The sequence below is a fragment of the Tachysurus fulvidraco genome, chromosome 4 (assembly GCF_022655615.1).
Source record: "Tachysurus fulvidraco isolate hzauxx_2018 chromosome 4, HZAU_PFXX_2.0, whole genome shotgun sequence".
NCBI classification, from domain to species: domain Eukaryota; kingdom Metazoa; phylum Chordata; class Actinopteri; order Siluriformes; family Bagridae; genus Tachysurus; species Tachysurus fulvidraco.
The window spans coordinates 18,292,542-18,307,529 of record NC_062521.1 but is presented as its reverse complement, the minus strand read 5'-3'; the positions used below and the strand labels follow the sequence as shown (position 1 = coordinate 18,307,529).

At 38.8% G+C, this 14,988-nt stretch overlaps 1 protein-coding gene across 4 annotated transcripts in view; it reads right to left on the bottom strand.

Moving 5' to 3' along the window:
* The window catches only part of vcla (vinculin a), a 36,890-nt gene that overhangs the window by 6,752 nt on the left and 15,150 nt on the right, over positions 1-14,988 (bottom strand). For 2 of the 4 annotated variants that reach the window (XM_047812863.1, XM_047812865.1), the window contains exons 4-18: positions 14,811-14,919; positions 13,913-14,035; positions 13,155-13,315; positions 9,542-9,635; positions 9,151-9,298; positions 6,933-7,086; positions 6,403-6,578; positions 5,832-6,022; positions 3,972-4,171; positions 3,094-3,222; positions 2,801-2,950; positions 2,112-2,220; positions 955-1,257; positions 743-867; positions 457-642 (exon numbers count right to left, since the gene is read on the bottom strand). In XM_047812863.1, the coding sequence (XP_047668819.1) occupies positions 457-642; positions 743-867; positions 955-1,257; positions 2,112-2,220; positions 2,801-2,950; positions 3,094-3,222; positions 3,972-4,171; positions 5,832-6,022; positions 6,403-6,578; positions 6,933-7,086; positions 9,151-9,298; positions 9,542-9,635; positions 13,155-13,315; positions 13,913-14,035; positions 14,811-14,919 (2,358 nt within the window). The remainder of the gene's footprint in view (positions 1-456; positions 643-742; positions 868-954; positions 1,258-2,111; positions 2,221-2,800; positions 2,951-3,093; positions 3,223-3,971; positions 4,172-5,831; positions 6,023-6,402; positions 6,579-6,932; positions 7,087-9,150; positions 9,299-9,541; positions 9,636-13,154; positions 13,316-13,912; positions 14,036-14,810; positions 14,920-14,988) is intronic. The other 2 variants (XM_027136253.2, XM_027136254.2) reach the window with 1 other exon arrangement.

The following is a 14,988-nucleotide window of genomic DNA, read 5'->3' as shown; positions in this document are numbered from 1 at the left end:
AAGTTTTAGAAAGCTTACATTTATTACTAATAACAGAATGGCTTTTTTGTCTGTCCACTGAAGATAAAATATTTAAAGATAAATATAAATAATTTCGAAAACTTGCCCAAAGCTGGACCTATTTCCTGCTAACAAAAGTTTAGACGTAATTTATACGTTCATTACAGTCAACAGATGACAGTTTCCATGTCTTCACTGAAATTGGAATCATCTGAAAGATTTTCCAAATTTCAGTGTTAAAAAATAAAATAAAACAAGGAATTTGGTCCAACAGTGTGTTTCTGCATCAGTGTAAAATTCAAGACATGTCTACGTCATTTTCTGGTATGTGTAGCACTGTCTGTCTTAACATGTAAACTATGTTTTCCTCAAACTACATTTTACAGCAGGACTGAACCATGTTTAAAAGCAAACAGAAACCCCACGTATGTTTTTAAGAAGACACGTTAAGCTCACCTTACTAGACCACTTGCGGGCTTCGTCGTGTAGTTGTCTGGCAGCCACCATCATTGGCTCGCTCACCATCTCCCCGGCTTTCTGCTCAGGAAACTCCTCATCCTTCTCCTCAGGAGGAGGAGGTCTGGGGGGAGGAACCTCTCCCTCTGGAAGTGGTGGTTTAGGAGGAGCCTGTTCGTCATTTACCTGACACACAGGATAGAAGAGCTGTTTGAGTTTTTGCAACATTCCGAACCATGCCACTTTAATGAGTAGGGATTGGACATGGCAAAGCTGCAGCACTAACATGCAGCTGATCCAGGTCTGGAGGAGGAGGAGGGAAGTCAGGCTCCTGCGGCTGGAAGGCTTCTCTGACCTTCCCAACAGCAGACAGAATCTTGTATGCCGAATCCAGAAAGCTTTTTTGTAGACCTGCTCAAGGAAAACAGGAGATTTTATTTGAATCAGAAGCCACAAGTGGATTAAACATTAAAGGTTGATAAGACCAATCTTCTTCACCTGGATGCTGGATGTTTCCTGCTACAGCCTTTGCATCCATTACCATGGGTGAAATTGTTTTGCTCAATTCGTCTGAGGCTGCTTTTACCATCTCTCTGAATTTAGGATCTTCAGAGTTCTCCACTTCTCTCTTAGCCACCAGGAGTATCCTGTTAGCCCTCCTGGCAATGCTAGTGGCTCCAGCTACCAGCATCTGAGGCTGAACATTTGCCATAGCCACACGACACTTATCAATGTCTTTTTTGATGGCTTCTTCTGAGGCATCCAGGAGGGATTTAGTGTCAATTGCCTCATCTACCAAACCTGCCACAGGAGACAAGGAGAAAATCGTTTAAAATACAACAAAAATGGACTTGATTTGTCTGTGATATACAGTAAAGGCTAGCTAACAAACCGCCAGCAAACCAGATGTGTTTACAATTTGTTTACATTGTTTGACATCTTAACATAATATCTACAAACATATTTTACTTTATCTTGCAATTTCATTTCTTCTAAAAAAAAATATTTTTTATTGAAATGGAGAAAAAAATGTACAGCTTAATTTATTTTGGCAAAACTGCTATGTACTGTAAATAACAATTTTTTTAAATTTTCATTTCCAGGTGAGAGATCCATACTAAAGCTAAAAGCGATGTACACTTGATGGTATGACCCCAGTAAAAAAAGAAACACAGTATCTGTAATTCTAAATGTGAACTGTCACATAACATTTGTGAATAACCAACAATTAACACATGCACATTAGCAATACACAGTTTATACCATATAACATTTGTAACAGAACCATAGTACTACCATTGGAAATAGGAGGCTGCTGTATTTTTTAATAGTCTCTCAGAAAAAGAGGTAGAAAACTTTCATTGTCACTGGCATAGTACAGTCAAGAGGACATCTTTTAAAACTGAACTATGCATCTTTTATCTTCAAAGCTTTACTTTAACTAAACTAAATTCTAAAACCTATTTAAATGCATTTATTTATCTTAAATTAGATAGAAAGATAAAAAAAATCCAGATTTTCAGGTGAAGAATGGATGGTAAAGATACAGATATCACCCCAGCAACAAGGAATAGTTTAGTTGTAGTTTAATTGAATGTGTATATTAAATTTTAGCAGTACATTATAGAGGGAAACTAAGCAAACATTCTACATACCAGTCATTTTTTCGATATTGTCAATCCACTGGTTTTTCATGGTCTCAAAATGTTCGTATGCTGCCTGGTTGCCAGGATTCTTCAGCAAAATACGTGCAGCAGATGTAACCTGTGCAGAACAATTAAAAAGATCCAGACAAAAGTCCAGTCTCATACAGAACATCATATAGCTTTGATCACCAAAAGTACTTATTATTGAGACTACAGTAGCATTAAAAACCCCACAATTACATCTGTTGATGTTGCTTGATACACTTGCATCAGCACCATGTTTTGAATCAAAAACACACCACTAGAAGGTCAGTCAGTGTCACTGCTGTGCTGTGAAATAATATCTGGTCCTATGTTGGTCCCTGTACATTAGTGGATAGAGTGGATGGCAACAGATGGGCTATAGCCATTGAGGATTCACGTAACTGGAGACTTTCAATGTTCACCTATATGTTTAACCTGATAAAATAGCCAGTGAGTGTAGCAACTGTGTGTATAAATGGGTCTGTACTCAAGTTACGTTAAGACTCTTAGTCAGCTATGTACGAAATCCTGAGGATCTGTCTTGCCAATATATGCAGGAGCAGAATGTAATGTTTGCTCACACACACACACACACACACACACACACACACACACACACACACACACACACACACACACACACACACTGTCCCAGAGGTGACCCCTACACATACCTGAGGTGTTAACTCCCTGGCAGACTTCACTGTAGCCTGTATCCCTTCCACCGTGCACTTATTGGCTGTACCGACAGCCGCAGCTTTCTCTGCAGTGGCCCCCAGTCTGTTAGCATGATTCTCAAAGTTCGATGCTCTTTCATCAAAGATCTGTGCAAGAAAGGAATAAACATTATGCATGATTTATCTATTTGTAAATTCCTATTTCAAACAATCCACTTTTGAGCAATAGCAAAACATTTAAACTTTATATAATGCCATATAACTATGTAGATAATGTGTGATCCACACACCTCGTCCCGATTGGGGGCCTCAGGTGGAGCCGTAGCTGCCACAGCTAGAAGCTTGATGGGAGTCGTAGTGTCACTAAATACATCAGACACTTCCTGAGTCATTGCTTCCTGCATCTTTGCTTTCAAATCCTGAAAACAGTATCATATTGAAACGAAATAAATTAGTAATATATAAAATATTAGACAGTGTACATATATTCAAATTAAATCAAATGTTTAAAAGGTAAAAACAATTGTTTAATATGAATAAACAATTAAGAAAAATAATTAAGTTATAACTGTGTCAATAGGAGCCAGTAGATGGCGCTGCTCATACAGTTTTTACTTGCTACCACTGCCTCAGGCTGGTTCAATAGATGTTCTTAATCTACATCCAGATTTCTGTAAAGCTGCTTTCGGTCAATGTGTATTAGTAAAAAGTGCTCAGCAAACAAAAAATGAAGTGAAGTGAATTAGATCAGGCTTTCAGAATGCTTCACCTGTATCTGGCTTTACTGTACTGCTGTAGACTGTGATCAGTTTCATTGGACTGATGTAGATTGTAGTGATGTAATGAACTGCTGTACAGGGTGTCCAAAAGACAAGGAGTAAAACTACTTAAACTCTGTCTTTATTATTTACAATATATGATCTACGTGTCCACCTTTACGCTCTACACTTTTTCTCAGCCACAGCATCATGTATTTGCCGATTTGGCTCATCATATTAAGATCAACAATTTCCCAGTGATACCTCTGTGTACACAGTACAGATTCTGACTAGCTTTACTGTACAGCTGTAGACTATGATCAGCGTTACTGTACTGCACTGCACAGTCATGCATCTCCAGCTTCTATTAACTCAGGGCTGAAGAGCTGTACTGTCTTTGTTCTGCTTACTTTAAGTGCATCAAGGAGTTGAGCAGCTACGGCACGACCCTGAGGACTTTCTCCCTCTCCCCGAGCAGCCAGGTCACACAGCTGCAGCATCAGCTGCTCTGCACGCTCACACTTCGCCAGTAGCTCCTGCCTATACGGCCCTGGCAGAGAGTTAGCCAGCCTGCGGCCTTCTGCTATCAAGCCACGAATAGCAGCCTGACCTAAACTCAGATAGGACAGAGACAGACAGACAGGAATACAGACAGGAATACAGACGGGGAGACAGAGACAGTAAAATGTGAGATGTCAGTATTGGTTGGACATTAAATACTTTGAGGCTCAGTAGAAGTTGCAAACATCAAATTCCATAACGCTGTCTCTGGAATGTAAAGGCTTAAATATAGAAAACCAAGCACATGGGGGGAATTAAAGCCCTGCACACTTACAATCAACCAAGTTACTGTAGCAAGATTCCTCAAGAAAGTAAAATTCAATAAACCAAAGGATAAAAGAAGTATGCTATTTCAATGAACAATTTCAATTATGCTTGCAACTAACGTAAGGTAGCGTAATGGAGAGAAAATACTGCGTGCCAGTTCTTTGTGTACAATGTTCAGATGTCATACCTGTGACCCAAATCACCCTGATATGTTCAGCTCACAGCATCCAATTTTGTCTCACACATCGAACCTTTCATTTTTTACTGCTGGTATTTTTGTTTTAGGTTAACACTTTTTTGGATTTTCTTCCCTGTCAACAAATCAATTTTTACCGCTTTCCAGTTTTCAGGGAAATTACTACACCACAGCTAACCACTAAGCCACCGTGTCCCCCCAACCCACCCCCACCCCCCGAACATATATAAACTTAAATTAATTTTGGGCCCGATTACTTGTTATACCTTGTAAACTCCAAGGTTCACATTCTAAGCGGCTGATGCGGTAATGTGATTTCCAAACTGGACATAAGATGTGAAGTATTGTAAGTATAAAAATGCATACAGCATAACCTGAACAAATAAATATCCATTACCATCTGTTCTTTTCTGGCCAACAGAAGGCTACAGACACAGTGCTGAGACTTGGTTACACGCAGATGTACAGTACTGTATATGTCAGTTGATACGGCTTTATAGTCCGTCAGGGTTTGTAAATCATCCCAAATGAGCAGTCACTTTCATTATAGCACAGCTGGCCCATCATTAGACCCAGAAAGATACCAGAGCATGGTTACATGGTCTTCAAATGGTCCTGATTCAATTATACCACAACAAGCTCGGTATAAAAGAAAGACATGTGATAATGTTACGTTTCCCCTCACACTTATCATTACTACTCATTACTAAGATTACTCATGATATAATCATTACGAAGATTTCTTTATCTTTTTTTTGAATTGTAAGAAAACAGCAATCAAGTAACATTCCCTTCAGTGTGATCATATGTTATCATTCTTCACTTATTTAATATGAAGATATTTTTTTCTTCATTTATTTAATAGTTTATATTAAACTTAGGGGTAATGGTGACTGTATATTTCAAAATTAAGGCAGTAAGAAAATGACAAAAACAAATCTTACATTGGTGGGTTGGGTGGCGTGATTCGTTAGCTTTTCTATTTCTTTGAAAAGTTTATGTAAGAACCTCTGAAATAAATAGGTTTGTTGTTCTGCCTCAGCACTGCTTTCTGGAGTTTGGCTCCTGGTCGCAACTTATAATTGCGAAACTCCAACCAGAACAAGTCAAAGAATACACTCTCTCATCTTCCAACTCATCAACCTGAGATAGTCTTCTGAGCCAGGAATTCTTTCATCGTTTACAGCCTGATGTCAAGTCATTCATTGAATATATGTATAAAATGAGTTTTAGCAAGAGAGCTCACCCACTCCGCGATCATCCAAGTTGGGGTTGTTGATCCAGCGTTGAGCCTGCTCCATCTTGCCCTCTAGGGTCACAGCAGCCTTGGCTGGCCGCATGTTGGCTACGGCACGGTTGGTCTTGGCCTGCAGGTTCTGTAGAGCGGTGCCGATCTGTTTAGCCAGCAGTCTGGCTTCAGGAGTGTTACCTTTACCCCTGAAGTAATAGATTCATATGGCTCAAACCAGACAGTTAAGACAAAACATAAATAATATATTAATATATAATTGCTGAGCAAAAAAGGCACAGTAATTAAACATATACCATCAATAATGAGGTTTGAATGATTACAGTAACAGGAATTCCCAGATGTTTAATGTCTGTCTGAGCTAAAACAAAAGACCTAAAGGTATCACTCAAGTGACAGAACCTGAGTGTATATCAAACCTCTATACAGAAAGTGTACTTTAAACAAACTGACTACAATATCAAGATCATATCAAAGTCATATTACTCTATAAAGTCTTTTGAAGATCACTAGCTAGCATTATCACTGTTCAGCATTTTCATGTTTTATATAGCTTTAGATATCATACTGTCTTCGAAGTTCAGCGAGTTTGGCGGTGAGTCCAGCAATCTCGCTAACAGAGCGCAGAATGTCATCTCTCTCTTTGGGGTCCTCACACAGATCAGCGATGCGCTTGGCTTCGGCTAACAGAGCTCTGATATTTTCCTCTCCTTCAGGACCTCCATTAGGATCAGCGAGCCAGCTCTGCACAAACAAAGAGTGCTCACACACCACCAGGCTAAAACATTGATCAACCCTGCAGCTGTACATCCAACAGAAGTTTCACACTAAAAAACAATTAACAAAGACTTATACAATTACATTTCATTAAGTATATAATGGCAATAGTAAAAAAAAACTACTATGAAGACTTTGAAGAGCTGAGAGAAAACTGGAGACACATGGACATCCAAATGGCTCCACATTAATAGTATCCTGAGATAAAGTTTGAACCAGGAGCCCTGAAGCTGTAAGGTATCAAAGCTACCTGCTGCACCACCATGGCACCATGAGAAGTGTATGAATGTGTAGTTCTGTGTTGTTGGTAAACAGTCTTACCTGAGCAGCATCTATCCTCTTAGCAATAGCCTGCTTAGCATTGCTCAGAGCCTCCAGTTTACGAGCAGCATTCTCCACTCTCCCCACTAGGATGTCCAAACCCTGTGCCACCTGCTGAGCCTTCTGCATGCCCATGGGAGTCGGCCCCTGACCCCTGTAAAATCCCAACATACAAGAGACATTTTACATTTTAGATACATAACACACTACAGTACACTACAGAATAAAGTCTCAGTGAACAAATACAAGGAAATAAAAATGTTCATTGAGAATGTGATTCAATTGGTATTTATACAGCACCCTTAAAAATACACAGGGTCACGAAAAAGCTTTATATAAATCCCTAATGTGCAAGCAAGAGGCAAAGATAGCAAGAAATAGCTTCCTAATACAGCATGAGGAAGAAACATTGAAAAGAACTAGACTCAAAAGAGAACCCATCCTTAAGAAGACTGTGTAAGACTGTAGCAAGGATAAAAATGACTTTATCAAAGAAGAGTAGTTTGGCGGTTAATATGCTGGGATCTGATTATAAGGTTGTGAGTTTGAATCCCAACCAGCTGCCACTATTGGGCCCTTAAGCAAAGCCCTTAACCCTTGAGTGCACAGATATAAATGTAAGCTCTGGATAAGTGCATCTGCCAAATGCTGTAAATGTTGAAAGGATGTTTAATATGAGTATAGTGTCAAAAATTCAATTATCAAATTCTGAACACAGAACCAAAATGAAAGTGGTTACAAACAATGTGTAGCAAAATGCCTTTTTCTTGGTTTTTTAGCGATTGCTGAGTGGAGGAGGTGGGCTGAATCAATAGCTGTCTAGCCAGAGCTCAGGCTTTAATGTGCTTCAGTTCAGCCTCTGTAACAAAGCCATATCCTTGATTATAATCTCAGGGCTATTGTTTTCACTTTCTGTGGCTCAGCCTCCACAAACACTATTCCTTTCACCATTGCTCTGCCATCTAGTACAAGCTCTCCCTATCTACTGAAACTTTTGACAATAACGGTATTCACATACAGTCAGAGGTGGGTAGTAACGAGTTACATTTACTCCGTTACATTTACTTGAGTAAGTTTTTGAAAAAAATATACTTCTAGGAGTAGTTTTAAATCACTATACTTTTTACTTTTACTTGAGTAGATTTGTGAAGAAGAAACTGTACTCTCACTCCGCTACATTAGGCTACAATGAGCTCATTACATTTCTTTTTACCTCTTTGCTATTCTACACATCAATTTTAATGTTTGTTTTTTTTTGACAGAGAGAGAAACTTCAGCTAAGGCTCTACCACGTGACTGTGTTTCACCAATCAAACGTAGTTGTGCAGTCTCGTCACGTTACCATACTCAATCTGAGCGGCGGGACGGGTTAGTTAGCAACACAAACCGTTGGCAATGCAGACGGTGAAGTTTAATAGTGACATCACTGAGTGATTTTTTGGTGAAATAGTTTGTTTCTGCATGTTTTCACACACGCACATGTGGTGTGCAGTTTTCTGTTCAGCAAGCCTGGTATGAAATGTGTGTGTGTTTCCTTCTGTTGTTCTGTCACTGGAGACACACACACACAGTTTATGACAATTTATGGGCTGCTTCATTCTAGTTCTGCCTGGTGAAAAAGTATAAAGGTTTGGAAATTTGTGTTACTTGTGCGTATTTATTTTTTATTTATTATTATTATTATTATTATTATTATTATTATTATTATTATTTTATTTATTTTATTTATTAAGTACTTGAATTTACCTGAATTATTTTAATTTAAGCTATTTTGTAATTAATTAATTTAAATTTATTTTATTGATTGGATGAGCCATAATTTGCCTAAAGATTATTTTGTATTTTTGTCTGCCTAATTGTTGCCTTGTGTTAAAAAATAAATCGGACGTTCCTCAACAGTACTTGAGTAGTTTTGTTCACCAAGTACTTTTTTACTCTTATTCAAGTAATTATTTGGATGTCTACTTTTTACTTTTACTTGAGTCATATTATTCTGAAGTAACAGTACTTTTACTTGAGTACAATTTTTGGCTACTCTACCCACCTCTGCATACAGTACACAGACTAAATGGCTGACTGCAGGAAACCCAAACATGTCACCATCTATTGAAACCTAATATAAAAAAAATCTCAATGATGTACTGTGTTTTATTATAAATATAATGCAAGTATTCATTTTAGGGTTTTGCGCTCCTCGGCCTCCTGTGACTTTCTGTACCTGGCTCGCACATCCGACACCTGATCAGTCATCTGTCCCAAAGACTTAGTCGTTCCTAGGATCTCCCTCCTCTCCTTCCCAGCACACAGCTCTCCCACCTTCCCGGCCTCGTCCAAAATCTGACGCAGAGCATGCTCACCTGCTGCCCCTACACATATCCATTAAATAAACAGCTTAGAAATTCTACAAGAACTAATTTAGGCTTTGGGTTTCATACAAAAAGAGTGAAATCACACACACACACACACACACACACACACACACACACACACACACACACACATATATATATATATATATTATGTACCTATGCAAGGCATAATACATAATCCTGAAGTTCAAGCTATTCATGCTCTAGTCTCTTTTGTGTTGTGTTGGTCTGCTCACATACCTGGTAGGCCATTAGGATCTCTGAGCCAGGCTTTAGCCTGATTCATCTTGGCCTCAATCAGTGCCAGTGACCTCTTCATCGCTTCTGTGTCCTTCAGAGATTGAAAGCAGAAACAACAGACCGAGTGAAGGAAAGAAAGGCAAACATGACTATAATTCTATAAAAGCTCAGTATTTTATCAGCTGTAATTATTACAAATCGCAAAGTGGTTTGTGTGTGATTCACAAAAAAGGGACTTTTTTGTGGTTTAGGGTGGCCAACACCTACACACACACTTATAAACACATATATACATAGATGAAGGGGGTCATATAATCATCACTTCATACTTCATTGCACCCACACACAATTTCAAGCTTGTCTGGCTCACTGCCTCCGCCTGTGTGTCTGTGGCTCTCTGCCACAGAACTGCCTGAGCCATTAGCACACTTAGGGACGTGTAGCGACTTCACAGGAAGCAATCAAATTTGATTTGTCAGACTTATGACAAAAAATGATAAGGTGTGAAGCACCAGCAAGCCACAGCAAGCTGTAATTTTTTTTTTTTTTTGCTCTGTGTGCAAAATGAACACAGTGCTAAATCATTTTGAGCGTAATTTATACACCAGAAGGGGACGGCTTATTAATTAATCACAGGCTGTAAAAAGAACAACACTACAGTATGAGCAACAATGTGAGCTGTATGACACAGCCAATTCTTGCAAATTTTAAAGTGATAAAGTATAAGCCACACAGATGTGCCTCCAATCAGCCAGAATCAATTCCAACCACCCCTTCATCTCCTGTGCCTTATATCCTTGTATCAAGTAACAGCTGCTTTCGAACCCATGGAGTGATGAGATCACATTAATTGTAAGCTGATGACTCATTTCCATTTGCCTGCATGATTATTAGGAGTCAGCATAGTCTCAGGCTGCATTCAGAATGAAGAACTTCAATGCCTTAAGCATTAGTACCACACATGGCTTCACTGCACACGGCCTCGAGCATGCACATTACACCCCATAGAAAGAGGGAAGATGATAATGCAGTTAGGAAACTCATGAACATGAGGCTTGCTTTAGAAGTCAATTTGATGTGCAACTCCCCTGCATGTACACGGTTACACGCACACACTCACGCCATACACACACATACAGTATATATATATATATGTATATAGGCCATGACTATAAAATACAGAGCTGAACGCAGTGAACACATTCAGTATAGGGTACCTGATCAAAGACTCTTTGAACACCCACTCACTGAATCAGCAATGCGATTCTGTTCCAGCAATGACGGAGATATAAAAATCACGTGTTTATCCATAAGTAATGAGTAATGCGTGTTAGAAAATGAACAGAGGTTAAAATGTATGGATCTAGGGATAAATAAGGCAGCAAAGATTTTTATTAAAATGCCTGAAATTTTATATGATACCATGTGTACAGTATGTCATAGCCATCACAGTATATCCATCCACCTTCTGTACCACGTATCCTACAGGGTCATGGGGAATCTAGAGCTTATCCCATAGGACTCGAGGCACGAGGACAGGGTGACATCCTATTACCTATTACAGGGCACAATTGCAAACACACTCACACACTCTGGACAATTTAGAGATGACAATCATCCTACCATAAATGTATCTAACCATGTCTTTGTACTTGGGATGGAGCCCAAAACGCATGGTGAGAAAAAAACACAGGGCAAAAGCAGGAAACAATACCTCCCCCCAACTCAGAGGTGCAAGGTATCCACTGGATATAATAAATATAACAAATTTGAACAAATATATTGAATAACTAACATTTTAGCTCATGTGAAAGCTTTGATTCAGGCAAAGTGCATAGCTAACGGCAAAAGCATAGATATTTTTATGTCTCTTCGTATTGAATTACTTATCATCATGAAGCCTCTTTCCTAAAATATAATGCTATTAAATCCAGGTGTAGCCTTTTTTATTTTAACTGACATTGTAATAAAAGATTTTGTGGGATTCTAATGCTTACTGAAGTTATGTTTATTAGCATTTTTTCCCCTTCTTTTTATTGGATCTGTTTCCATGTCATTGCTTTGGAACGAGATAAACTTGTATCATTTTACACACTACTTAAAAGTTTTGTGAAGCCCAACTTACATGTCATAGACAGTTTTCTTATTGTTGAGTAGATTTTCTAAGTAAGTATAAACAATGGGGAAATTTTCACAAGTTAAAAAAAAATCTTTAACTTGTGTACAATGTGTACTAAGATACCATATCTGGGCCTAAATATAAGATGGACATGGTTTTGACCAGCATTCTCCTTCAATGACCTGTGTGCATGTCTGTGTGTGCCAGGCTTTACGTATTCCCTCAGGAAAACTCATCAACTGTTCATTCACGAGTCCAAGACGAAATGTTGCTAAGTTAAACCAGTGAGATTTGAACAGAAATCCACAAATGAAAAGAATATTACACTTGGTGAATAAAATTACATATTTGAGCAGAGAGTAAGAGCCTGGATGTGCTTAATTGGTGTATAATTGCTAAACGGTATACGTAAAAAGCAACAGGGAGTCAAACAAGTGGAGCATCTCAGCTGCTGTAGCTGAAGTAAGAGCAAACAAGTTGGTGGGTTTTTCAAGAAAAACAGCATTCATTTAAAGCAATGCAGACGGTGTAAGAATCTCACTGGGACAGAAAGTAAGACAAAAACAAGTAGCGAGACAAATTAAAAAGATAGACGGGTTAACATAGTGAGAGACGGCAGAGACGGCAGCAGACAGAGCGTGAAAGAGACAATCATGGACACTGCAGAACACCAACATACTGTACAGAATGTTGATTCCAGCTCGGTTCTGACAGTACAGTCACATGTCTGATTTTACACATATACTGCAAACACACACATACAGAGTATGCAAGTGCATGGAAGTCTTATTTGCTGCATGCCGTAACATCACGCAGTGGGGAAGAGGAAGCCTTACCTTCTACAAGGAGGAAAAGAATGGAAGAGTACAGAAAGAAAAGAGAATAAAAATAAAATTAAACCCAGTGTTTAAAGCCATTACATCAGGGTGAACAGAATCAGAAGAGGAACAACTAATTAACACATGCTTCAGGAAGCTTTTAGTAGTAAATGTGTATGAGAAAAACTGAATATACATGCGAAAAAAAGGGACAGTCAAACACAGGTAGGTAGGTAAAGTAAACATTCACTTTCACTCTCATTTTGCTTGTGATTTATTGACTATAACTAACTATCAAGCATTTTTACAATGCAACAATGCTCTGGCTCTTAAAATCTGGCAGTGATTAGTAAGTGGGATTTAGTAAATACTTTCCTTACACTGTTCTTTATCATCTAGCTGCAGCTTTCTAACCCTCGGTGTGAAAGAAAGTGTGGAGTGTGCCTGATAATTAAATCATGTTTTTATTATGACAATGTTTATTCAGGGAAACACTACCAAGCATTTTTAGAAACAGTATGTTGGAAGAAAACGAGTGAGCGAGCTATTAAAAGAAAGGAACGATGGTGTGAAGCTTGTGTTGTTGATTACACATTCATACTGCACCCAGGGATTATTATGTTCTCCTGCAGTAATTGTACAGTATAACTTTGAAAGAATTTTAAATTGAAAATACTTTGTTGGCCCAGGCATCTTCATCCCAGGATGTCAGCTGCAGAACTCGGATGATCTCGTTGATCTCAGCACTCATCTTCTCAAAGGTGTAGTTCCTGTTCTTCATGGCTTCCTCTACGCCATGGCTCTTGGCACACTTGGTGGTTACAAAGATTTTTACAGCTGGAAAACAGCACACAAAATGCATGGTTTCTGGCCTGATTTATCATTTTTGCACATTTACACCAGGAGGTAAGCAGTGGACAGCAGAGAAACTCTGACTCTCTTACTGACATTGTCAACTGGCTTTCAGCTGAACACTGATAGGATAGTGGTGAAATGTGTTCAGTTGCAAGCCTACAAAGTTGTGTACTTTTCTTTGTACAAAGATGTATGTATCAAGACTCTTCCTTGTTCTGGCGCATTCTGTAAGTTCTGGTTTGGTTCATGCAACACTGTCTCTAGAGCGAAAGTCCACGTTACAAGCAAATAAGAAGACTGACCACTATACAACCGTCTATAACCAAAAGACTTAACATGCTGGCAGACATGCAGTTGCAGAAGAATATTTCAGTCTTAACTCTGAATAAACTGTCTCTAGAGTTTTATCATAAAGTCATCTTGGCTCTCAGATCTCTGGAAAAAACTAAAGCTAGAGAGATACTGAGGGAAAAAATGTGCTAGGCATCTGCAGCTAAATGACTGTAATTATCAGTATTTTTATATCAACAAGAGCCTGTGCAGAATGTGACTATTAGCTCAGCACGCTCTTCTCCTCACCTGATATGAGCACAGGCAGCAGCTCCTTCACCATGTTCATGGAGTTGACCAACATCATGCGGTGCTCCTGATGTGTCAGCTCCTGCTGCCGTTCATCGATCATCTTTGCCATCTTTGTCATCCCTAAAAAAGGGAGCTTTGTTAATCAGCATATTGATGAAAGTAGGGCTCAGAAATGGACCAGGTTTTATTTATAGACCCCATAGTTGGCCGTGTCACTCTTTAACAGGTGCATCGGCTACTTAGGTCGCTAGTCAGGAAACTGATTTGACCTGAGTTGGCCGTCTTAACAGCCACTTCAATTCCAAAATACTTTCAGTGACCTGGAATGTGCAATCCCTAAAAAATCCCATAATGCAGCACAAAAAACAGCACTTGTTCCCTTGTTGGAAATAACGGCATACTTTCTGAAGCCTCTCAGCTATGATGTAAATCTCAGGATGAAATCTCAACCAACTATAAAGTATAAATATAAATAGCTTGTAATCATTAGAGTGTAACGATTTTTATAATGTTTCTTTGTGTCTAACAACATTTTAAATTCAAATCTTCTAGCTAGCCTATGATCCTGCTTGATTTACCCTGACAAACGTATGTGCTTTAGCTTATATAATGTATGAGATAAATATTTTATACATTTCTGGTTGTACAGTGACTGACGAGGAAATTAGAATGTCACCAGAAAGTTATCAGTGTCCCACTGTGTAGTGGGCCAGATCTTTAACAGGTCCCCAACCAGTGTACACAACATAGGAAGCTAAAGAGCTATCTGAGACACAACAAAAGTCTCAATCACAGGGAGTCTGAAAACAGAGACTTTAGTTTTATTAACTATATTTTTTCTCAATTATCGGCACAAATTTAAACAACAGCTGAAGGACAGACAAATAAGAAGCACCTGGTCCCAGGTTTTTAGTGTATGTGACCAAGTCCTCCATGCTTTCCACCACTTCTGCTACTGTCAAGTACTCCAAGATGCCCTTACAGACACGGATGATCTTACGCACCTGAAAGAGAAAAATACAGAAAACAGTCACATATTTGAAATCACATTGGACAACCTCTGGACTGCTGTT